Source organism: Hyla sarda, chromosome 2, assembly GCF_029499605.1.
Source record: "Hyla sarda isolate aHylSar1 chromosome 2, aHylSar1.hap1, whole genome shotgun sequence".
Classification (NCBI taxonomy): Eukaryota; Metazoa; Chordata; class Amphibia; order Anura; family Hylidae; genus Hyla; species Hyla sarda.
In genome coordinates, this window is record NC_079190.1 from 425,701,403 (window position 1) to 425,726,216 (window position 24,814).

General features: G+C 42.3%; 1 protein-coding gene across 9 annotated transcripts in view; it reads right to left on the bottom strand.

The window, feature by feature from the left end:
* Positions 1-984: 984 nt before the first annotated feature.
* Positions 985-24,814, bottom strand: part of SSH2 (slingshot protein phosphatase 2) — a 271,552-nt gene continuing 247,722 nt past the window's right edge. For all 9 annotated transcript variants that reach the window (XM_056558978.1, XM_056558982.1, XM_056558984.1 and 6 more), the window contains 10 exons: positions 23,274-23,342; positions 23,005-23,070; positions 22,317-22,511; positions 21,644-21,737; positions 16,623-16,751; positions 12,066-12,112; positions 10,006-10,152; positions 8,278-8,478; positions 6,558-7,371; positions 985-6,174 (listed from right to left, as the gene is read on the bottom strand). In XM_056558978.1, the coding sequence (XP_056414953.1) occupies positions 4,195-6,174; positions 6,558-7,371; positions 8,278-8,478; positions 10,006-10,152; positions 12,066-12,112; positions 16,623-16,751; positions 21,644-21,737; positions 22,317-22,511; positions 23,005-23,070; positions 23,274-23,342 (3,742 nt within the window). In that variant the 3' untranslated portion in view covers positions 985-4,194. The remainder of the gene's footprint in view (positions 6,175-6,557; positions 7,372-8,277; positions 8,479-10,005; positions 10,153-12,065; positions 12,113-16,622; positions 16,752-21,643; positions 21,738-22,316; positions 22,512-23,004; positions 23,071-23,273; positions 23,343-24,814) is intronic.

A 24,814-nucleotide genomic window follows, 5' to 3' on the forward strand; every position in this document is an offset into this window, starting at 1 on the left:
CAAGGTAAGTGTGGAACATCATTTATGTTGCTCCTGGTTGATTGATGAAACTAGAATTAGAGGAGGACAGGATCATTGACTATGAAGTGCTTGATAGTTACTGAGACTGGAGTATAGAAAGGCCAACATCAAGCTGTAAGTCTAACACTTCAAAATAAAGGGGAAATTAAGTAAATTTGCCATTTCAAACGCTAGTCGTAAGGCACCTGGCGCTGGAGTGAGATGTGTCAAATTTTTTAGGGGGTGCAGGCTTCTTAATAATAGGTGGCACACATGTGACAGTCCAAGCACCACATAGAAATATCTATACCAGCTATAAGCAGGCACAGAGTTCTGCTCTAGGTTACACCAATTTCTGGCATATCTTATGGTAAATATGGCCTGCACTAAGCCCCACCCACAGCTGGGGAAAAAAATGGCAGACTTTCTTTAGCAAGATGCTTAAAGTGTACCCGTAGTTAACAAAAACTTTTGATATAATGTAGATAATACAATTATATGTATATTTGTAAAATACATTGATTTAAAAAAAAAAAAATTATATTTTGGGTGAAAAAAATTCTGTCCCTACAGCTATTGCATGTGTGTCTCTGCGAGAAGTCCAGATATAGGCTCTGTGCAGGCTCCTGGCTTGTCCATCATTGTGCTGTGTGAGTCGGGAGCATGTCACAGAGCCTCCGTGCGCAGAGCCCCGCCTGCCCTCCGTGCGCAGAGCCCCGCCTGCCCTCCGTGCGCAGAGCCCCGCCTGCCCTCCGTGCGCAGAGCCCCGACTGCCCTCCGTGCGCAGAGCCCCGACTGCCCTCCGTGCGCAGAGCCCCGACTGCCCTCCGTGCGCAGAGCCCCGACTGCCCTCTTACATTATATATAAAGTTTTTGTTAACAGGTACACTTTAATAAATCTTAACAATTTAGGCATGTTATAGACAGCTCTCCCTTAGGTCACCTCATGACTAGCACAGATAGACAAAGCAGAAAATACACGGTATTAGGTATTTTTTGTTTATTTAGGTTTAATATTCACAATGTAAACAATAAATTTCCTCAACCACAGTATTTTTTGTAAAAGACAAAGAACAGCGTTTGTACAAAAATGCCCTTAAAATAAAAAAACAACGTATTGTGTATACATTTTACAAAATAAAACTTGCCGAAGAGTGAGCTGCTATCAAGAGTCTCTGTGTGGACGCTCCTCTCAGCAGAGGCCAGACTGGGTTACACTGACACAGACAAAACATCGAATGAGATTACAAACCCTTTACTCCTCATCCTAGGAACACAAACCTCGTCTCTACACCACATTTCCCTTCCAATTGGTTCATTAAGTGAGCTGCATCAGATGCTACATCTACCAAATTAGAAATGTCAACCACATTGTGAAAATAAACGAAATGGTAAAGAGTGAATCCGTGATAGTCCTGGTGGGATTCTGTCATTTCCAAACAACTTGGCAGGCACATTATTGCAGCAGGGTATAATGGATTGCTACTGTGTAAAGCAGGGAGGAAAGTTTCGGATTCCCTATCTACAGACAAGCTTTAACTCTAAGTCAGGTACTGAGCCATAGCTCATGAATGACTAAAAAAAAACAAGTAAAAACGCAGTGTGGCTTGCCTTAACTGAGGAGCCAGGACGGAACAGGCATCAATTTTTTGAGACTGGTTGGCGGGTTCCAGAAGGCATTTAAAAAGGCAACTAGACCTAAAGTGCCAGTTCATCCAAGTTTGACAACCAGGATTTCTACTTAGCAAGTGTCCTCTCCTTCTCCAGACATTTACTGATGGGTGGGTTTTTCTACATCTATGGCTACACTGTCCTGCAGCTTAAAGAGAACCTGCTCTCCTGATATGTCTCATACAAAAACTTGTAATCCCCACGTAAGAAAAGATGCCCAGCATTATCATTGCAACACCACAATGTGCAATTCCTAGTGTTATTCCTCCTTGAAATGTATTCATGAACTGATGGCTTTATTTCACACAATATATGGACAATGGGAATGAATTGTCAGTGTCCGGAACGGTCAGCACTGAATGGACATTGTCTGCCGTTAAAGGATGCACCCTATCGATATGTGGAAAGACAATTCATGCATTTCCAGGACTAACAACAGACCAGGGTGGCTGAAATGGAGCAGTCTTTGTAGGGTATAAAGTAGGGTATAATGCAAGGGCATTTGATTCCAAATTAGTATGATCATCATTAGTTAATTGACCCCTCCAGGCTTTGGAGCCCACTGGGTTTTCCTCTTGGCCGCTAGAGCCCAGCACAGTTTGGCCTCTTGAGCTCTAGTAACTGAGGGGAACGCCCAGTGGGCTCCAAAGCTTAGTTTGCATATCTCTATAACTGATCTCTCTGTGCTGAAGGGGTCAATTTAATAATGAGAGGTATGGACTGATTTAGGGCCAAAAGCCATGCCCTTTTACCCTAAAAACCTGTTGACAGGTCCACTTTAAAGGATGCCAAACAGACCAATGGATCAACAGATGCTGCACAAGTTTTAGTATTCTGATACCTTCTCACCCAGTACAGATCTAAGAGCCCATACATACTACAAGTCAGGATGCGATATCTAAGCATTTCAAGTGTAGCTGCTCTTTAAACTGCCTCTGCACTATGACCCTAGCAGCAAATAAAAACGACAGCTAAAAAAGGGAAATAACGGTAAATCACTACTACATTTTGGAGTATTCCAGTTTGCAGCAAATCTTGCTATTAAAAACCCCAAGTGTCAGTAAAAATGTCATATAGAACACATATTATACGTATGTATTTGTAGGGATGCTGCAGGCATGTACATACACTAGATATACCCGCCCACAAATACACCTATATAATATATATTTAGGTCTTCGCAAACACGCAAACTTTAATAGACTGAACACAGTTTCCAGGAAGGCCAAAACACTTTGTAGCTTTCCTCTGAATATCAAAACACACACGCACACACACTATGTAACATTTACAGGTTGTGTTTCGTACAGACAGATAGGCAGCACTGAGAGTCACTAGAAATACAATGTGTGAACTACAGCAGGAACAAGTGGATCAGTAGAAAGAGGTGAAAGGCAAAAATAAGTAAAGTGGCCATAAACTCTGACAGTTCACAGCATATTCAAGTAATGAATGGTCAATCCCTGTAGAGTAGAGAAACTACTAAGAGCACATTCCAACATAGATTACGATATTGTATTGTTAAAGCCCTGGGTGGTATCGGGACTGATTTTCTAAGATGTAATGGGGACTATTTCTACTACTTAAGACCTTCTTGTAAAAGAATAAAGTGGCTGTTGCAGTCTTCTCCCTCACGAGTACAAAGCTACTCCTTCCTACTGCAAGCAATGGAGGCCATGCCAACACCATGTAGGTTCTGCACAGTTTTTCCCCCCAAATCTCAGCAACTGACATGCCACAAAACAGGCATCACCTTGCTTAAAAGTAAGGTTTATAGTGATATTTAAAAGTCAACAGCCACATGGCACTCTGAATCCCTACTTGCCGATCGCATCTATAAATGCATGGCAGCACTGTTGACCCAGAAAAGGCATTAGGTTCACAATGAAGGGATTGATGGGGGCTTTTCTAAATAAAGAGAGATCTAAAAATTCTAATGTAACTTACAATTTTATGTAAGTCGCACATGCAGGCTGCGGAGGTGGCAACTTCAGAACATCGCAACATCAGTAAACGGGTTATCAACTTGAACTATCCTAAAACCTTCACAGTTCTGAAAAGATTGGAAAAAAAATAAAGAAAAAAAATAAAAGTAATCTACCCCCAGACAAAGCATCAATCTGAAGTGTTAGAGAAGCAATTGAAAGTGCGCCTGGTTCCTACTACATTGACAGACTTGCTAGTTGGGGCAACGGGGGCCAGACGACAATATAGGAACAGTAACCTGCTTTTACTAAGGATTTTTAAAAACAAATATTTGAGGTTTCAAAGTTAAAAAAATAATAATAAAACACACACAATTATATTTATATATGTACAATGACTTACATGTGTGCAGTCAGGAATTACTTACAAAGGGAAGGAGGAGTAAGGGAAGCCCATACCTTACATGCATCAGGAACAATAAAACAATATGTCAAAATATATAAAATTAACCAATAAAGTGCACGTTCCTCACATATTACACCTGCCCCTTTATAAGAATGAAAAAAAAAAAAAAAAACACACTAAAAAGTTCCAGGATTACATGGTATTGTAAAGTGGATTGGTTGTCCTCTTCTTTTCATTAGTCTTTTTAAGTCGTCTCAAAGGATGAGTTCTACCATGTTCGTGCTTGGGGGTGACACTTATTAGTGGGACAGAGGGGTCTAGTACCACTGGTGGGTGAAGGTGCCCCTGGGAAACAGTTAATTCAGACTCAGGACTTACTATACCCTGCTGAGTTGAACCAAACTCTTTGGCATATTGCACAAGAGGCTTCTCCACTGGTTTGCTCTTTACAACACACTCTGCAGTTTTGATCGGTTCTACAAAATGTTTCATGGGTTCCAGTCCCGAGGAGTCCTGTACAGAAAGGATGCAAAGCTTTTCAGGTGGATCTTCTAATTTTAGATCAAAATCAGATTCATAATTTACTGGCACAATTCGGAGAGAATTCTGAAGCATGTCAGGGTAAGTTTGATTATTTTCCGATGAGACAGAGCCCCTCTCTGACAAATCATCTTTAGAAAGTTCTAAACAGCCCAGTTTGGCTAGAGATGCAGAGCGTTTCATCTGGGACGGAGTGGTGAGACCAGCTTGCCGAATCCGTGCCTCGATCTCCTTCGCTCTCTGTTTCACAACTCCAGGGTTGCTACTCAAGTCTTTGATGCTGTCGCTGCTAGAACTATGAGGAAGGCCAAAAGAGAAAGATGAAACATCCAGGACTTCCCGCAGTTCCCGTATGTTCTCAGTAAGCTTGTTGATTAAATTGAGATCTTCATGGCTCAGCTGGGACAAGGCACTGTCAGCTTCCCTTTGCATTAACTCACCAAGGCCCATAAAAGGGTTCCCTTGGTGCTGGTCTGTACTGTTTGACAGGTTGCCTAAACTCTCATCCGTACTGGTGCATTCTTCAGTGGCACCTTCTAATACAATGGAGCATGGGTGACACTGGTAACCAGGACTGGGGAATTCTAGAATTATACTAGGACTGTCTACATTGGTATCTTTTAAAGGAGTTACAAGACTATGCTCTTTCTGGGCACTGTCAGATGTAAAGGTTGCTTCCAGTGAACCCAATTTGAAAGGTAGGCTTTCTGTTTGTGCAGAGGACCTGCCCGATGCACTTGCGCAGGCATTTTTTAAAGGTGCTTCTGAAGATCGAGTTTTTGAGTCTAAAACTACCTCCCCACTACTGAGGCTGAACTCCGAGAGGTCATTGTCATTGTTATCATAATATTGAAGTCCCAGGTTATGTTCTACTTTCTTTGGAAACTCTATTGGACTAGTCTCCTCTAAATGTTCAGTAATAAGGGGCTGATTCTCTTTCACTCCTAGTTCTGAATGATTTGCATCCTGCTTTATTTGCATATAAGGATGCTCACACAAAAGAGATGACTGCGAGTCTTTAGATGGCTCAGATCTGAGAAGTTCCAAAGGTTCTAACCCTGTAACCTTTATTTTGACCTTTTTATCCTTTTCACTATCTGGAGCATCAAGCAAAGAGTCTTCAATTTTATTTTTTGGAGCAGAATCACAAAAGGCAGAGTCATTCTTAGAATTTTTCCTTGTTGGCACAGCTGAGGTGAGCTGCTGCTGCTCCTGCTCTTGCCGCAAGCGTTCCTCAAACTCCAATGTGGCCCTCCTGACAGAGCCAGCGCACCACTTGGGAGCCTGGCCTGGAACGTCCTGACAGTCATTAGTTTCACTGAAGCTTTCCGGATCCTCCTGAGAACTTTGTTTGCACTTTTGCTCTTTAGACTTGTCATGTGGCAGTGCTGCACTAGCCTCGCTTTGCTCTTTGCAGTTGCTTTCTGGTTCCCAGACAGATTCAAGTGACAAATCATGGATTGTATTTCTCTTTGGTGCTTGCACTTGGCTAGACAGATTGTCTGTTTTTTGTTGGCACTGGCCTACTCCCTGTTTGAAGGACTCAATCTCCGTGATTATCTCTTTCACCGATATTGCATTTTCGGAGTGTGACTTGGGGAGATGATCTTGAACAACTGGGTCAGAAACCTCCTAAGGAAAAAAAAAAAAAAAAAAAAAAGAAATTACTATACATTACTTATTAGAAGTCAACAATAAGAGCCCAACAAAACTGCTGTAGAGGTTCTGAAGGACTTTCATTGTGATATTTGGAGGTGGTGCTAGGAAGCCCAACTTTCACCAAATATAGATTTTTTTTATTCTGGAAAATCCACTTATTTGACCAAAGAGCAAGCTTTATGAAATCTGTTAAAAAAATAGTATAATATGGCCAATTCCATAAAATACATTTCTGTATCAATCAAGTTAATGCTTTAATGCAAGGAGCACAGATTATGGTCTCGCAAAGGACTCAGCCAAAGGATATAGCATTATAATACATGACTGAATGTAATACATTGGTATGGTACACTGACCTTTGGCTGCTCCTCATCTGTAGAAGAGTCTTCAGAGGCCTGTGGGGTGCCGACATCTGCATTTGCCCTCTGTTTATCTGCATGGCTCTCGTACAAGGATGTCTCTGGCCAGGAACCTTTCAGGGCACCATTTCTAACATTGCTGATTTGCTCATCTGCTCGGGTGGTGGAGCAGGTCCGTGGCCGATTCTCCTGAGATAATTCTTCAAATTTTTCCAGTGCACTTAGGAAATCAATTCTGTCCCCACTCATGTCCTCAGATTGAGAAGTAAAAGAGGATTGATCAGGAGATTCCGGGAGATCACCAGTGTGTGATCCAAGATTCCTAAGTGGCAGGAGAGGGCAGTCAACCTCATTCTTCAGTGCATCCTTCTCCATGTCCTCCAGCGTCAGGTCAGGTAGTTCAGACTGACATGTTAAACTTTCGGAAACTGGAGACAAGTCTTCTGTGAGCCTGTCAGTTCGACAATTGTCCAGGAAAATTGAAGACTCGACAGAGCAGCATCGTGCTGAGCAACCATTCACGGTGTTGAGATTTAGAATATCCTCTATTTGTCCAGTGTGATAATCACAAGATGTAAACTCGTAATGTGCTTGTGGTGTGTTGCACAGAGAGGTGCTCATGGGGCAAGTTGGGTTACAGTTATCTGTATGAGGTCCCAGTGTAAAGGAATGATGCATGTCTGTGAGCTGCTCCGCTGAGGAGGTAATGTCCTTTTTGCTCATGTCCATTCCGGTTTTCCCAATGGGTTCGTGGTGATCGGATAGGTCACTATCTGAGTGAGAACGCCATAGCTTGTTGTGTCTCTGCTTGCTGTAAATGTAATACAAAAAAAAAGACAATGTTACCTTACAACAGCTATCATGCAAACATGGACACAACTGCCAAGTAATAATTTATAGGCATAGATTGTATTGTCAAAACATGGTGCTAGGCCAAAAAAACGTCCACTAAATAAAAAAATGTGAGCAATAAGAAGTTGTCCTGAGCAAATAGCGATTGTAGACGCTGCACGCTTTCTTAGCGTTAAGGGATTAAATCAAATTCTGGAGCTGGCACACTCTGGGTTGGGCTGAGTTGGCTGGGCTGTGGAGCTTACTCTTGTTAGGCGATCAGATGACTTTGTAATGACTGGTAAAAATGTGTCTAAGCTGTAGGCAGTGGAAGGAGATTGTGTACGTAGCTGTCCAGGACACGACAAGTCAATATGAAACATGAGTCAAAGCCACGGTCACCTGTTGTGTCTGTCACTGCAGAACCATACTTTACCAGGAAAATTACAAGTACACAGTGAACTTGTACACAGTGGGCTGCTACCTTGGAACCTTATCACACTTAAATGTATTCCAGTGCTGGATTCAATGCACGGTTCTGTTTTGAATCCAGTGAGCAATGCATTCACTTCCATGTTTACCTCTGCTCTTACCTACAATCGCTGTGCTATTTGCTGGGACAGCGCGAGGTATGGCTCTATTCTGTTCACTTGTAACAGAAAAATGCTGCAACAAACCGTATTGCAATTGCAGGTACAGGGCACTTGTAAACATTGAAGAGGCTGCAGCACATGCACAAGCACTGCAGCCACTTTAATCTGATCTAAGGAAGAGGCAAATCCCCCACCAATGCAATCCTAATGGCCTGTCCTGAGAATAGGCCACCAATTCTAAAGCCTGTATATTCTATTTTACCCACAATTTCTTATTACAACATGAGGCTCACCTTGCCAACAGAATGCCCTGATATTCCTCAAGCTGCTTCATGAAACTAGGGTTAGGTTTGGTAACGGTTCGCCTCTCCTTCACATAGTCAAAAGCTCTATCCAGGTTCCAGCCATACTCCTTCATAGCATAAGCAATCACAGTGGAAGCGGAGCGGCTGACTCCCATTTTACAGTGCACAAGACATTTAGCTCCATGTTTTCTGCAAGACAAGAGTAGCGATATTATTACACTGCTAAATCCTTAGACATTAAGACAATGTATATGTACTTTAACTTAAAAAAATAAAAATAAAATAAAAAGCGCAGCAAGACAACCAAAGAAATAGAAAGACTGAAATGTTCCACCACTAGAGGGCATCGCTTTGTCATACAACTGATCTAAATCGAAACTTCAGTGCATAGATGCCATCAGTGTACACGTGTTTGGATGGTTATAAATCAGTGATAATACACCCGGCAGTGTTTTGTCAACAGTGACATGAGAGATGTGCCTCCCATTGCAGAACATCATGACACGGAAACGCTTCCTGCAAAAATATCCCTTTCAAAATAATAATAATAATCAGTTTGGTAATACAGGTTGGGTGGACCAGGTTCTCTACACTAGTGAAATTAAACAAAGTTGTACTTTAATTCAAGAAACAACACTGAGACCCCCTTAACTTTTAGAACATCTATTCAGAGAGGAAGATACAAACAAATTACTCTCTAGACTAATTTTAAGTGACAAGTTGCAAAAAGTAAGTACAATGGCCGAATGTGAATATTAAGCTGCAGAGGTCGATTGGAGTCCATGCAAAGAAGATACTTTTTCTAGACAAAATTTATTAACAGCTGCTGCTTACACTTCAGAATCAGGATTTATTTATTTTTCATTTTTGTACCAAAAATGTCCAGCTTTTCAGACAGCTACAAAAAAACAATACAGGACAGTCTCCATTTGTCCCACTGATTTTGAATAGAGCGATGGTCAAGCATATGTATTACCGCTCCAATCAAACTCCTCTAAAAAGGGAGACCTAGGACCCCTATTCTGCTAATAGGTAATAAATGTATGCTGGGGACCCCTCCTATCTGATCTTTAAAGGGGTACTCCGGCGCTTAGATATCTTATCCCCTATCCAAAGGATAGGGGATAAGATGCCTGATCGTGGGGGTCCCGCCGCTGGGGACCCCCGGTGATCTTGCACCCCGTTAAAATCAGTCCCCAAAGCGTGTTCGCTCCGGTACTGATTACTGTTGATCACGGGGACAGAGCATCGTGACGTCACGGCTCCGCCCCTGTGTGACGTCACACTCCGCCCCCTCAATGCAAGCCTATGGGAGGGGGCGCGACAGCTGTCACACCCCTCCCATAGGCTTGCATTGAAGGGGCGGAGTGTGACATCACACGGGGGCGGAGCCGTGACATACACAACGCTCCGTCCCAGTGATCGGCAGTAATCAGACCTGGAGCGAACGCGCTCCGGGGACTGATTTTAATGGGGTGCGGCGTGTAAGATCACAGGGGTCCCCAGCAGCGGGACCCCCGCGATCAGGCATCTTATCCCCTATCCTTTGGATAGGGGATAAGATGTCTAAGCGCCAGAGCACCCCTTTAAGCCAGCTTTTCTCTACAGTAGCCAATAGGATTGCCACACCGCACTTTTGTTTGTTACAAGGTATAGAATGTAGTTGTTGGATGCAAAGTTACAGAATCAATGCAGCTACATAGACAATAGACTCACTTTGCTTTAGAGATGAATTTATACGTATCATTCCAATATGCCAGCAGGTCCGTGCCTTCCTCGTCATATACTCTGATATTGTGATATTCAAAGTTGCCAGGAAAAAAGTTATCAATCTCTCTTGTGACGTTCAAAATGTATCTGACCCTGTAGAAAGAGGAGACGAGCAAAGCCATTAGTGCATTGACCTTCCCAAATTAACAGCACATTTTCTAGATAAGAGTTGGTGCAGACTTTTTGCACATCTTGTCATGAAGTAAAAGGATACTAGCAGGTTAAGGGTTAAAAGTGCACCATCTCAATAGACATCTGGTGTAACACACTGCCCACCTTTCCCGTAAGGTTTATGAGAGCAAATAGTTCACAACACTTGACTTGCCCTTGATACAGAAAACAGAGAGTAGTGCTTTTACTCCTCTGCACATGGCACGGCGCCGAAAAAAACAAGACTAACATATGTATGCAGCCAAACCAGTCTGCCAGAGCTGCACACTCTACAACTATGCATAAAAATCATAAAGTGAAAAAATGCACACACACTGTAAAACAACCTCTATGATAACAGTCTGAGAGGATCTGCTCCCAGTGCCTATAGTGCAGGGTACCTATCACTTTATAAAAAAAAACGTTTTACCCGTTTAAGAGACATAAAAAGTTTTGGTCAGTAGGGGGGGGAGAGGTTCTGAATGTTCACAGCCCATCCAATCATTAGAACGAGCAAGAATTATAGTGTGCAGCCGAGCACTTCTCCCCATGCTTTGTGTGCACAATAAAGACTACCCAATAGACTTAAATGGGTAGTCCGCTGCTCAGCTTTTGGAACAAACTGTTCCGAACGCTGGAGCTGGGAGCTTGTGAAGTCATAGCCCCGCCCCCTCATGCAGTCACGCCCCACCCCCTCAATGCAAGTCTATGGGAGGGGGCGTGACTGCGTCATGCCCCCTCCCATTGACTTTAATTGAGTGGGCGGGGCATGACCTCTCAGCGCCAGCGTGCGTAACAGTTTGTTCCAAAAGCTGAGCAGAAGAGTACCCCTTTAAATGGGTATTCCAGGAAAAAACTTTTTTATATATATCAAATGGCTCCAGAAAGTTAAGCAGATTTGTAAATTACTTCTATTAAAAAATCTTAATCCTTCCAAAAATTATCAGTTGCTGAAGTTGACTTGTTCTTTTCTGTCTGGCCATAGTGCTCTCTGCTGACATCTCTGCTTGTCTTGGGAACTGCACAGAGTAGAAAAGGTTTGCTATGGGGATTTGCTTCTACTTTGGACAGTTCCCGAGACAGGTGTAATCAGAGAGCACTTAGACAGAAAAGAACAACTCAACTTCAGCAGCTAAAAAGTACTGAAAGGATTAAGATTTTTTTAATAGAAGTAATTTACAAATCTGTTTAACTTTCTGGAGCCAGTCAATATATAAATATATATATATAAATATATATATATATATATATATATATATATATATATATATATATATATATATATATATAAAGTTTTTTTTCCTGGATAACCCCTTTAAATAGTGGGCCCATCTCAGTCATGTTGCACAGAGCAGGAAGAGAATGCGCTTAACACATCCAATGTAAGTCTATGGGACTATCTAGGTTGTGTGTACACAGAGCGGAGAGAGAAGTGCTTAGATGCGCTTCTCTCTCAGCTCGTTTGAGTGAACGGTCAAGGTAAGGACTGATCAAAGCTTTGGCTTCTATGAAAGCTCAAACGCTCTAAACTGACAGTGCCCATTTATTGCAAAGAGTAGGTTACATAGAATGTAACCACTGGGTCCTTTCATGGTAAATATGAAAGATGGTCTCCGCATGTCCTTCCTTACAGAAATGGTGCCACTCTCTCTTGGCACTGCCTGGTATTGCTGTTAAGTCATATCTGAATGGACAGGGCTTGGATGCAATGCCAGATACAAACCATAGACAAGAAAGAAAGCATATTCTTATCCCCTATTCGTATATGTATTCACTGGTATCCAGGCACATATTTGTCGGTATCCATGCACATATCCATATCATTCTTTTAAATGAGACACGCTGAATTTCCTTACCCTCTATTCTGTAAATCTTCCAGATTGGAGGCGTTCCATTCTGAGCCCTGTAAAAACAAACACCAATTCAGTCACTTTTCTAAGTAATGACTCAAAGCTCCACAATGATCTCACTCCAATTATTTAGTAAGAATTCATCAATTGCTAAAAAAAAAAAAAATTGGCAAATTACAAAAAAGAAAAACATCTGCCAAACTTAAGGGAGGTCTAAAAATCTGCTATGTATTTACAATGCATTTATACTATTTGAGAAACAAAAAGTGGTGGTAAGCTAGAGTTCAGTGAAAGGGTTAAGATTTTAGGTTGGTATATGTTCCACTAAGGCTAGAATAACACACAGAGTTACCATGAAGGCAAACAGATGACTTCACTGACCATTCTGTAATTGGACCCATCTGAATAGCCCTTTATAGGGAGAGGAACAACCTGTCAGACCAGGTACTTCCTCTGAAGGTCACATTTTCACTGATCTCACAGGAGATATAAGCAGCGTTATCAGAGGGCGCCGAGGGCTGCACTGAAAGGACCAGGATGTGTGAGCAGGGGCTGAACACAGCTGCATCCTGGTGCCAAACATGCAAATTCCTGTAGACTTAAAGGGGTACTCCGGTGAAAACCTTTTTGCTTTTAAATCAACTAGTGGCAGAAAGTTAAACATATTTGTAAATTACTTCTATTAAAAAATCTTAATCCTTCCTGTACTTATTAGCTGCTGAATACTACAGAGGAAATTCTTTTCTTTTTGGAATGCTCTCTGATGACATCACGAGCACAGTTCTCTCTGCTGAAGTTATTATAATAATAATAACACTTTATTTATTGTTGTCCTTAGTGGGATTTGAACCCAAGTCCACAGCACTGCAAGGCAGCAGTGCTAACCACTGAGCCATCATGCTGCCCTTAGCATACATCTGCTATGCATGGTTGCTAAAATGGACAGAAATGTCAGTAGAGAGCACTGTGCTCGTGATGTCATCAGTGTTCCAAAAAGAAAGGAATTTCCTCTGTAGCATTCAGCAGCTAATAAGTACTGGAAGGATTAAGATTTTTTAATAGAAGTAATTTACAAATATGTTTAACTTTCTGCCACCAGTTGATTTAAAAGAAAAAAGGTTTTCACCGGAGTAGCCCTTAAAAGGGGTACTACGGAGGAAAAAAAGGTTTCAGAAACTTATACAGATTTGTAAAATTAGATCTATAATTTAAAAATCTTAATCCTTCCAGTACTTATCAGCTGCTGTATGCGGCAGAGGAAGTTGTGTAGTTCTTTCCAGTCTGACCACAGTGCTCTACACCTCTGTCCATGTCAGGAACTGTCCGGAGCAGGAGAGATTTGTTATGGGAATTTGCTCCTGCTATGGACAGTTCCTGACACAGACAAAGGTGTCAGCAGAGAGCACTGTGGTCAGACTGGAATGTACTACACGACTTCCCCCCCTGGAGCACACAGCAGATGCTAAGTCAGTGTTTCCTAAGCAGGGTGCCTCAAGCTGTTGCAAAACTACAACTCCCAGCATGCCCGGACAGCCAAAGGCTGTCCGGGCATGCTGGGAGTTGTAGTTTTGCAACAGCTGGAGGCACCATGGTTGGGAAACACTGCACTATAATGAGAAGGTATGGATGAAGGGAAGGCACATACTGAGTGAGCTTAGCAATGTCTGCAAAAACACACCTAGGCCTGGACAACCCCAGAGAGAACCGTGCGCAGATTCTTGGCTTTACGTGTCCATGTTCCAGACAAAGCAGTCACCATAAAGTATCCGTGTGCCGAATGCCTATCATCACCTGCTTCATGTTTTATCCTAACCTTACAGTCATTGTACATTCGCTGATGTCAGGACTTCCGCTCATTTTTGTTTCATGAGCGCTTTTCCCCCCCAAGGTACAGTTCATATTTTGGCAATGGTTCCCTGGAAACATTTCACTGTGCCTTTGGGATGCATTCACCCTACAGAGAATAAGAGGGGCTGCCAAGAATCCTTCTTACTCCCCCTAGCCCCAGCTTTGAAGATAGTCTTCCTTATACAACAAAGCCTGCTGATTCCACTGTGGTTCCCGATCCTCCTGTTACCAGACCTGGAGATCAGTGTCCTTGCAGTGTAAATAGTTTAGCTTCCCCAGAGAGCCCGACAGTCATCTGGCATTAACCTCAACTCCACTTCTAAACGCTGATGCTGTTTCCTGCTCTCTGATGTGATAAAATAGGCCACGGGGGTCCATTCTTTAAAGAGTAGGATAAGCACAACAGGCAACATGTCCCCTGCTTCCAGTGGTGAAAACAGAAATATGACAAAGAACAACCGCAAACTATTGTATTTACTCACTTACTGCAGCTCATATAATACTGATAGGAAGGGGTTAACATATAGGGTAAGCTGCATCCTGCATTAGATCACTAACAAACCTTCAGTGACCATATAAAATACAACACAAACCCTTCAAGTGTCCACTGCCTGGGAGAAAAAAATGGGATCAGACAGGTAACACGCTTCCCGTCAAACACCACTGTTTCTGAGCGGATGCATATTGAGTTTCACTACCCCTTTACTGTAAATCATTCACCCGTGATGCCGGGAGGCAAAGTCAGGTTAACAAGGTTCATGTTGAAACCCTCTTATCAATCGAGGCGTCGCCAAGATGCAGCAAAGTGATCTCACACATAGAAACCACTTCCTCTTAAGAGATAAATGAAGCGGAAAATGTGTATATTTATTAAGGAAGTCCTCAAAGTATGTGAATAGCGTTGAAACATCAATGTATATATACACAAGCGCTACTGATTAAAATGCCTACAGCAGCTGAGATATACGGGTGGATCCCCTGATACCACACACAAAAATTTGTATAAAACTAATAAATCATATATACATACACACACATATACAGTGACCCCCCGACCTACGATGGCCCCGACATATGATCATTTCAACATACGATGCTTTTGTATGTCGGGGCCATCGCATAAACGGCTATCCGGCAGTACAGACTGCTTCAGCTGCCACCGGATAGCCGTTTACGATGCCCCGTGTGGTCCGCTGACGATCACTTACCTGTCCTCGGGGCTCCGGCGCGTCCTCTTCGGGATCCCCTGCATCGTCGGCGCTCTCCATTGTCGTCATCACGTCGCTGCACACGCCGTCCCATCATCCAATAGGAGCAGCGTGCGTAGCGACGTGATGGCGGCGATGGAGAGCGAGGATGCCGGGGAAGCAGAGGCCTTGCCGGAGCGTCGGGGACGCGGCGACAGCGATGGAGGGCGACATCCAGGGCAGCAGTGATGATCCGGAGCGGCGGGGACAGGTGAGTACAACTTCCTATAGCACTGGTCTTCAACCTGTGGACCTTCAGATGTTGCAAAACTACAACTCCCAGCATGCACGAACAGCCGTTGGCTGTCCGGGCATGCTGGGTGTTGTAGTTTTGCAACATCTGGAGGTCCGCAGGTTGTAGACCACTGTCCTATACTTTACATTACACGGATCCCTCAACATACGATGGTTTCAACAAACTATGGTCCATTTGGAACGGATTACCATCGTATGTTGAGGGACCACTGTATTATATATATATTATTCCAGCGCTAATTGTAGGACTTGAAATAACACTTATGTTGCAAGAAGAATGGTATATAAATAAGTACTTACATGTCTATTGAGGTAGTTTTTAATGAAGTGATCTGTGAATAATGTGCCGTACTGTTTGCATTAATTGCACAAAGGATCTCTTTCCAAGATGTACAATATAGTCTCTGCTACGTCTACAGGGCCGGATTAACGGATCCTATAGTTCTTACTTCCAATAGTTCGGTATGCTGCTTGTCTGGAAATAATATGTAGGTGAAATCAAAGTGCTCCGCGAAGTCCTGGTGATGGTCTGTATTTCGTTCAGATCCTGTAGATATGATGCTTAGGTCAGGAGGGAGACAGCCCTGGCCGGTGGCGTCTCTACCTCACTGTCCTGCCTGGAGTATACGGATGTGGACAGTGTCCCAGGCGGGACAGTGAGGTAGAGCCGCCACCGGCCAGGGCTGTCTCCCTCCTGACCTAAGCATCATATCTACAGGATCTGAACGGAATACAGACCATCACCAGGACTTCGCGGAGCACTTTGATTTCACCTACATATTATTTCCAGACAAGCAGCATACCGAACTATTGGAAGTAAGAACTATAGGATCCGTTAATCCGGCCCTGTAGACGTAGCAGGGACTATATTGTACATCTTGGAAAGAGATCCTTTGTGCAATTAATGCCAACAGTACGGCACATTATTCACAGATCACTTCGTTAAGAACTACCTCAATAGACATGTAAGTACTTATTTATATACCATTCTTCTTGCAATATAAGTGTTATCTCAAGTCCTACAATTAGCGCTGGAATACTTTATATAGAGTTGAAACATAATTCACTAGAAGGGCTTGTGGTCAGTATTGCACAAATGTTTGACGTACATGGTGAAATCGTACGCCCGGACATACACTGAGATGAGGAAGCAAGAGGAGGCAGGACAAAATGGGAAGGAAATACTAGAGAGATCGCAGAACAGCAAACTTACCAGATACACATGGTCAAAGATTTCAGTGGGGCTATCCATCTGTCCTAAGATGACGATCATTTCATTATCGATGAACTCTTTGAACTCTCTCAGGTTACAAACCATCTGCATTTCCAGCTCTGTTCGGATCTACAAAAAGAAGAATTGCATATTGACTCCATTAGTGTGAAATCAGGGGATAAGTCCACCCTTAAAGAGTAAACACAGTGTAATGGCCAGCTCACCTCCGGAAAAACTGTGCACGGATCCGCCCAAACCAGGTGCGCGCAAACAGGAAAAAAAAAAACGGAGAAGATGATCCAGCAGAGTACATGCAATTCCAGCTTTATTGAAGATAAAAGCAGTACATGAAACGTAGATGGATGGGAGCAATGTCTGGACGCGTTTCGAACGGTAATCCGTTCTTTGTCACAGATAACTCATGAATGCCCAGTGTCCAACTATATAGACGACTGAGATCCAATGGGGCGGGTACAAACATGTGCAATTAATACAAAAATGTAAAAAATTTAGCCTCCAAGAAAACTAAGAAAAGGACAAGAAAACTAAGATAATGTGAACAGGGTCCATATTGTATCAGGCTGTGCTAACAATTCAGAATTCAAAACACTAATAGAACTTAAAATAAATACGCCTCCACAGTAAACCTTCAAAAAGATGGAAATCAGGCACCACATGGAACATCATTCATACACAGCATCTTTCACAAATATAAAACGCATAATGGCCCAGATTTATCAAACGTTGTGAGAGAAAAAATTGTGTGATTTTCCTCCAGCAACCAATCACAGCTCAGCTTTCACTTTACCAGAGCTTGTTAGCTGAGCTATCACTGGTTGTTGTGGGGAAATCACTCCATTTTTTCTCTCACAGTTTGATAAATCTGGGCCAGTGTTGAAATGCAAATGCAAAGTGCTGAAAAAGATCAAATATCTCCACTGTCAATTGTGCAATATTGTACTAAAAATGTAAATGACTAGACAGAGAAAACCTGAGACCTAAAAAATATGAACCATACTTCTAATAATGTAAAAATAAGTATTTTCTAATACAGTATTAAGTCCAGCCAGTTCAACTGTGTTCAAGGTGAATTGCCAGAAGGCCTCACAGTCCAGAAGTCTTCTCCACAAATCTCCACCAAGCACATGGGGCAGAACTTTTTCTATCGCATTTGCCACAAACGCGTTTTGTGAACCAGCGTGTACATTTGCAAAATGAGAGGACATTGCTGAATGTGTACGTCTGGAGGAGTTGTTAAGATCATTGAGATGCTCTAAGATTCTTGTTTTCAACTTGCGTTTTGTACATCCCACGTATTTCAATCTACAACTAGAGCACTCAATGAAATAGACAACATTTGTAGTGCAGCAATTCAAAAATTTTTGATTTTGAGAAAGTATTACTAGGTTTGACATGATTGCAGGTGCGACACGACTGTCTACAACATTTGTGGAAGCCGCTGCACCGCAGCCATGTTTCAGAAGTGTGTGAATTGACACCAATTTGATTAGAAGCTAAGCAGTCTCCAAAGGAGAGAGTTTTTTTGGAAACTACCATAGAACCATCAGACATGTTTTAACACATGTAAGTGTTTATAAATAATACATGCGGGCCTTATTGAATTGTGGTGAATAGGTTAGAACTAGTATTGGTTTTCTGGGCGTCCCTGATTTAACAGGATTTTTAGACAACAGTAGCTCTCCCCTATTCTTCATGCTCACTCGTCGATCAGCCACATCTAAAATCTTGTTAGAGTACCCTCGTTCACGCAGCCTACCCATGAGATCAGATTTTTTTTTATCTCAAAAGGTAGTTGGCGTGGTGTTGCTTTTTAGCCGTGTCAGCTCACCAAATGGAATGGCCCTGGTAGTATGTTTGGGGTGGTTGCTGTCAGCCTGTAACAACGTATTTCCCGAAATGGGTTTTCTGTAAGATTGGGACTGAACAGCACCACCCATTATTCCCACCAGGGTCACATCAAGAAACAACACTGTATCCCTGCATACTTCAAAGGTAAATTTCAAGTTGAAACTATTACTATTAAGATGGTACGGAAGATACATCGGAGGGCCAAATTAGGAGCAAATCATCGATGTATTTTCCGTACCACTGGATGCCAGCTGCAAAGGGATAGAAATCAGAAAATACATACAGGGATTCCCAATATGACTTAATGAGGTTTGCAAGCGACAGGGAGTGTCCAGCCCCCATAGAGACTGCACTTGTCTGTAAAAAGTAATCAACATTAAATGAAAAATTATTATGGGACATAAAGTCGCTTGCAAAATAAATTCACACATAAGTCTGGGGAATACTGACTGTGTTTAGATAGGTGTGATTCCAGAGCCACGAGGGCGATATCTCATGGAATGCTGGTATACAGCGAAGAGACATCACATGCCACACCGCTGTATCCAGCATTCCATATGACCCCATTTTGTTAATGTACACTGTGGTTCACATGACGCGTTCTGCCCCATGCGCGTGGCGAAGATTTGCGGAGAAGACTTCTGGACTGTGAGGCCTTCTGGCAATTCACCTTGAACACAGTTGAACCGGCTGGACTCAATATTAGAGAAATTATTTTTACATTATTAGAAGTATGGTTCATATTTTTTCAGGTCTCTCAGTTTCTCTCTGTCTAGTAATTTCCATTTTTAGTACAATATTGCACAATTGACAGTGGAGATATTTGATCTTTTGCAGCATGTTGTATTTGCATTTCAACATTATGCGTTTTATATTTGTGAAAGATGCTGTGTATGAATGATGTTCCATGTTGTGCCTGGTTTTCATCTTTTTGAAGCTTTACTGTGGAGGCATATTTATTTTAAGTTCTTTTAGTGTTTTAAATATTGAATTGTTAGAACAGCCTGATACAACATGGACCCTGTTCACATTATCTTACTTTTGTTGTCCAAGGAGCAGGAGGCTACATGGTTTTAATTTTTGTATTAATTGCACATGTTTGTACCCGCCCCATTGGATCTCAGTTGTCTATATAAGTGGACACTGGGCATTCATGAGTTATCTGTGACAAAGAATGGATTACCATTCGAAACGCGTCCAGACATTGCTCCCATCCATCTATGTTTGATGTACTGCTTTTATCTTCAATAAAGCTGGAATTGCATGTACTCTGCTGGATCATCTTCTCCTTTGTCACCCTTAAAGAGTACCTGTCACCAAACTAAACTTTTAATATATTGTTCCTTATGTTATTATAAGACACTTTGCTATTTACTTGTTGTAAAAATTCTTAACCTTAATTTGTTTTTAATGTGATTGAAAAAACAGCCACTAGGTGGCTCTGTCCTGTTCCCAAACAGTTAATTTGGTCTCCACCCAGACTTGCATAAGTCCAAACTCAAGAAGTGCGTGTGGGGCATGGAGAGTCACAGCTCTCGCAGGCTTCAGTGATGTCGCGCCTGCTGGGGAACGCCCACTTTCTCCTTCCGGGAGCTCACAAAATGTGAGCAAGGGGAAAGATATAATACACAGCTTTTAGTGAATATAAGCAGTTAGTGAATATAATTAGAGATGAGCGAATTTACAGTAAATTCGATTCGTCACGAACTTCTCGGCTCGGCAGTTGATGGCTTATCCTGCATAAATTAGTTCAGCTTTCAGGTGCTCCCATTGGCTGGAAAAGGTGGATACAGTCCTAGGAGACTCTTTCCTAGGACTGTATCCACCTTTTCCAGCCCACCGGAGCAGCTGAAAGCTGAACTAATTTATGCAGGATAAGTCATCAACTGCCGAGCCGAGAAGTTCGTGACGAATCGAATTTACTGTAAATTCGCTCATCTCTAAATATAATCTGAGTTTCTTTAGAAAATATGGTTTGATGACAGGTACTCTAAAATTACATGCCAACCGTACGTCCACTTGACTATGCGAAACGAAAACATTGCCTGGTAACATAACACATAGATCTGCAGAAGACGTCTGACCATAAACCAAAATATGATCCTTGAGATCAAAAATATAAAAGCCAGCCTAAAGACTGGCAAACATATGACTAATCTTGGTAGAGACTATTTCAATACATGTAACAGACATGGGTAGTCCGATATTCACATGGATTTTGCTAGATACTTCCAGAATCAGCATTTCTTTCAGCATCTTGTTGCAAGATTTGACTCACCCTAGTTATATTTTATATAAAATCTACAAAAATTTTAGAGCTGTAGCCACAGATGGAGAAGTAGGTTTTATTTTCTTATAGACTACTGGAATTTAGATAAATAAATAAATGCTAAACTTTGCCTGCTGTTCCCCTATCTTTTGGTCATAGTTCTATGCTTCGGATGCAAACACTATATAAAAGGAATGAACACTGTAGAATTATAGTCAAAGGCACTCATCTATAAAATCTGTAAACTTTATTCCTTGCGCATTAAAAGCGGCTGGCCGCCGGCAGGGAACCTGCCGGCGGCCAGACGCTTTTAATGCGCAAGGAATAAAGTTTACAGATTTTATAGGTGAGTGCCTTTGACTATAATTCTACAGTGTTCATTATTTGTATATATATATATATATATATTTTTCAAAGTGCACCCCCTATTACTTGGATTTTTTTGTACTCCCAGGTCTGTTGAGTGGTTAGTTTTGTATTTTGGGGACTAGTCAGTGGTGCCATCCCGTTGTTCCTAATTGTGCCTTAATGTTACTACATAAAAGGAGTTGCTCAGGATTAGAAAAACATGGCTCCTATCTTCTAAAAACAGCATCACCCTCGTCCACAGATTGATTGCATATGGTATAACAGCCGCATTACCAAGACAACCGATGGGCTGATATGGCACTTTTTGGAGAGAGAGCGAGAAACAAAAAAAGCTTAATTTTTTTTTTTTTAATCCTGGTCAACAATTCCTTATTCTCTGGCGAACACACAATGCAAATAGAAAAGCTGATATAAGAACAATGGTGCATGAAAGTGTCCTCTCCAAAAAGCGAATACATTTATTGAGATGTCAAGGTGATGAGGTGAACATCTGTGATCTATTCCATGTCCTCACCTCTTTGGATGTGATGTTTTCCAGGTCCTTCTGCATCATGATTTCTCTTAATTTTATTTTTATCAGGCGTTCAGTGCGTTCTCGCTCGGTTGGGCTGTTAAAGAAGAAGTGACAGCACTTAATTCACTGTGTTACATGCCCTGTTAACATAGGGACAGGTGCTAGATCCCTGCGAGGTGAACATTCCCCGTGTTATTTCACAGCATCATGATTCTGAGAGCGGCCAGGGATGTTTTCATGGCAGCTACACGATGGGTCATGTCTCTCCACCTATCCTGTATAGTCTCAGTCCATTTATGGTTCTGTAAAGTAGCTAATCGCCACTTGCATTCCATTAACCTTGATGCCTGAGGCCTTATCACCCACAGCAAAAATAGCCCAAGTAAAGCACTTGTGATGCAGCTGCAGTACATTTCTACAACAGATACAAGTCCTTTCTATGAAGTGTCCACTACAGCTAGGTGATTTATTGATGTAACCATTGTATAATGCAGCCCACCATTTATTATTTAAGCAGCACCTGCTGCCCCCTTACAATGGAAACATCACATATGGGAACCAGTAACAGACCCAAGTACAGACAGCCCTTTTATGCCTGTAGTTAATATTGCACCAATACACAAACTAAATGCAATATGCAGCACCCTACTGTAGTATGTGGAGAGCAACTTACACATCGGTGAAGAGGACAGGTGAATCGGAGCGGTGGGACTGGACATCCTGCATGGCGTTCCATTCGTTGACCGATGTCTGGTCGGAGTTAATATGACTTTCATAGTAACTAACCCAAGTTAAGAATAGGCTGCCTGGGTAGTAATTGTTGGCACGAGCTACCTCGCAGGCTTTGTGCAAGCTTTGCAGTGCAGACCTACAACAGAAGGTTTTGGTAAGTTTTTATGGCTATTTAGAAGCATGGAAGAAAATGTCATTAAAAAGCAAAACGGTCAGCTTTCTCCCTCCGCACTAACCAGCGGTACATCCGCCGCGCCGTTCGGCCGTAATGCTCAAATGAGTTGCAGACTGGCACACTGACATCAGTGCCGGAGCCCCGCCCAACTCATCAATATACCTCCCCTCCCTCTGCCTCTCCCCACTCCAATGAAGAGAGAGGGGAAGAATATTGATGAGGTGGGCGGCGCTGCAGCCCGGCAGTGACGTCAGAGTGCCAATCAGCAACTCATTTGAATATACTGAAAATAGAAGATTAAGGCCGAATGGTGTGGCGGATCTGGGCATGGTAAGGATCAAAATGATCAGCGTCCCCCCGCACTACCAGCCAGTACCACTAGTTAGTGCGGGGGAAGAAAGCTGACAGTTTTCCATGAATGCTTTTATTATAACATAAAACTCTGAATACTTACCACATGGCTTGAACAGACACAGGCTTAAATACGTGCACCCTGTTATCTGTAGATACACTGAATCCCCTAGAAAGCAAGAGGAAAGAACAGGATGAAATATAGGATATTCTTATTACCCTTATTGGTGTAGATTAAATGCATTCTCAAATAGAAGGACAATTTCAGGAACATGTGCTACATTTATTGTTAGATTTAGCTGTACATTTACTTATATCTATAGAGACTATGACTCCGGACTCCCCCTTTAATAGAATCATTTTAAAGCTTACCCATCTCCATCCAGGTGTATAAGGGTGTCACTCCACAAAGGAAGAACTAGGCCCATGGTACAAGAACTGCTAAAATATAAAAGATAGAACAAACATGTTAAATATTAGACATATTAAATTTACATATAAACAAATATTTAAACAGGTTAACAGTATAGGCCATCTGTGTTAGATAGGTGGGGGTCCAACTCCAGGCACCTTCACTAATCGGACAATTGAAGAGGGTAATCTGGAGAGTTCTGCAGCAGCCTTTTCACTGTTTGTAAGGCACAGCGCCATACATTCTGTAGTGGCTGAGCTCGGTATTGCAGCGCAGTCGCTTTTAATATAACTAAACTGAGCTGCATAAAGCTGCATTAAAAGGCAGAGCCACAATAAAACTGTATGATACAGTGCTTGAATAACAATGAAAATGCTGCAAGCTCTCTTCCCCTTTTATTAGTAATTTAAAGGGGGGGATACAAGTCAGATGCCCACTGATTTGATATTGATTGTTTATCCTTAAAGGGTTACTCCTGTGGTAAACTTTTTTCTTTTTTTTTTTTTTAAATCAACTGGTGCCAGAAAGTTAAACAGATTTGTAAATTACTTCTATTAAAAAAATCTTAATCCTTCCATTACTTATTAGCTGCTGAATACTACAGAGGAAACACTTTTCTTTTTGGAACACAGAGCTGTCTGCTGACATCATGACCACAGTGCTCTCTGCTGACATATCTGTCCATTTTAAGAACTGTCCAGAGTAGGAGAAAAAACATATGCTGCTCTGGACAGTTCCTAAAATGGACAGAGATGTCAGCAGAGAGCACTGTGGTCATGATGTCAGCAGAGAGCACTGTGGTCATGATGTCAGCAGAGAGCTCTGTGTTCCAAAAAGAAAAGCGTACCCCTTTAAGAGGAGTTCTGTAGTAAAAGATAATATCCCCTATGCAAAGGATAGGGGATAATTATAGATCGCGGGGGTCCGACCACTGTGACCCCCTGCAATCTCCCGAACGGGACCCCGGCAGTCTGCTGGAAGGTGGCGTGCCGATCCCCCCCACAGAGCAGCGGTCGACACGCCCCCTCCATGTATCCCATAGTGATGAAGCTTCTTGCAGAGGACGGAACGGCCGCTTCCGACAGACTGCCGCGGCCCTGTACAGGCGATCATAGGGTCCCAGCATTTGGACCCCCCGCAAATCTATAATTTATCCCCTATCCTTTGGATAGAGGAGAAGTTATTTTTTGCTGCACAACTCCTTTAAGACAGGCAAACAATATCAAAGCCCCAGTATACTAATCTGAAGCTTGAAGGCTCTATAATATTTAATGGCTCACACATATCTTTTGTCCCTAATGAATTGTCAAGAACAATACTGAAGACTTGGTATACCTCTTGCCATGGTGGCCAATAATTTACAGGTCAACGGGCTATCTACACAGATTGAACTACAGTTTGCTAGTCTCTAAGGCAGCTTTCAAGGTGACATGTGTCTCGGTGACCTGAAGAAGCCGTGTGGACTGCAAATGTGATGAGTACATGGAAAAAAAATTGTGGG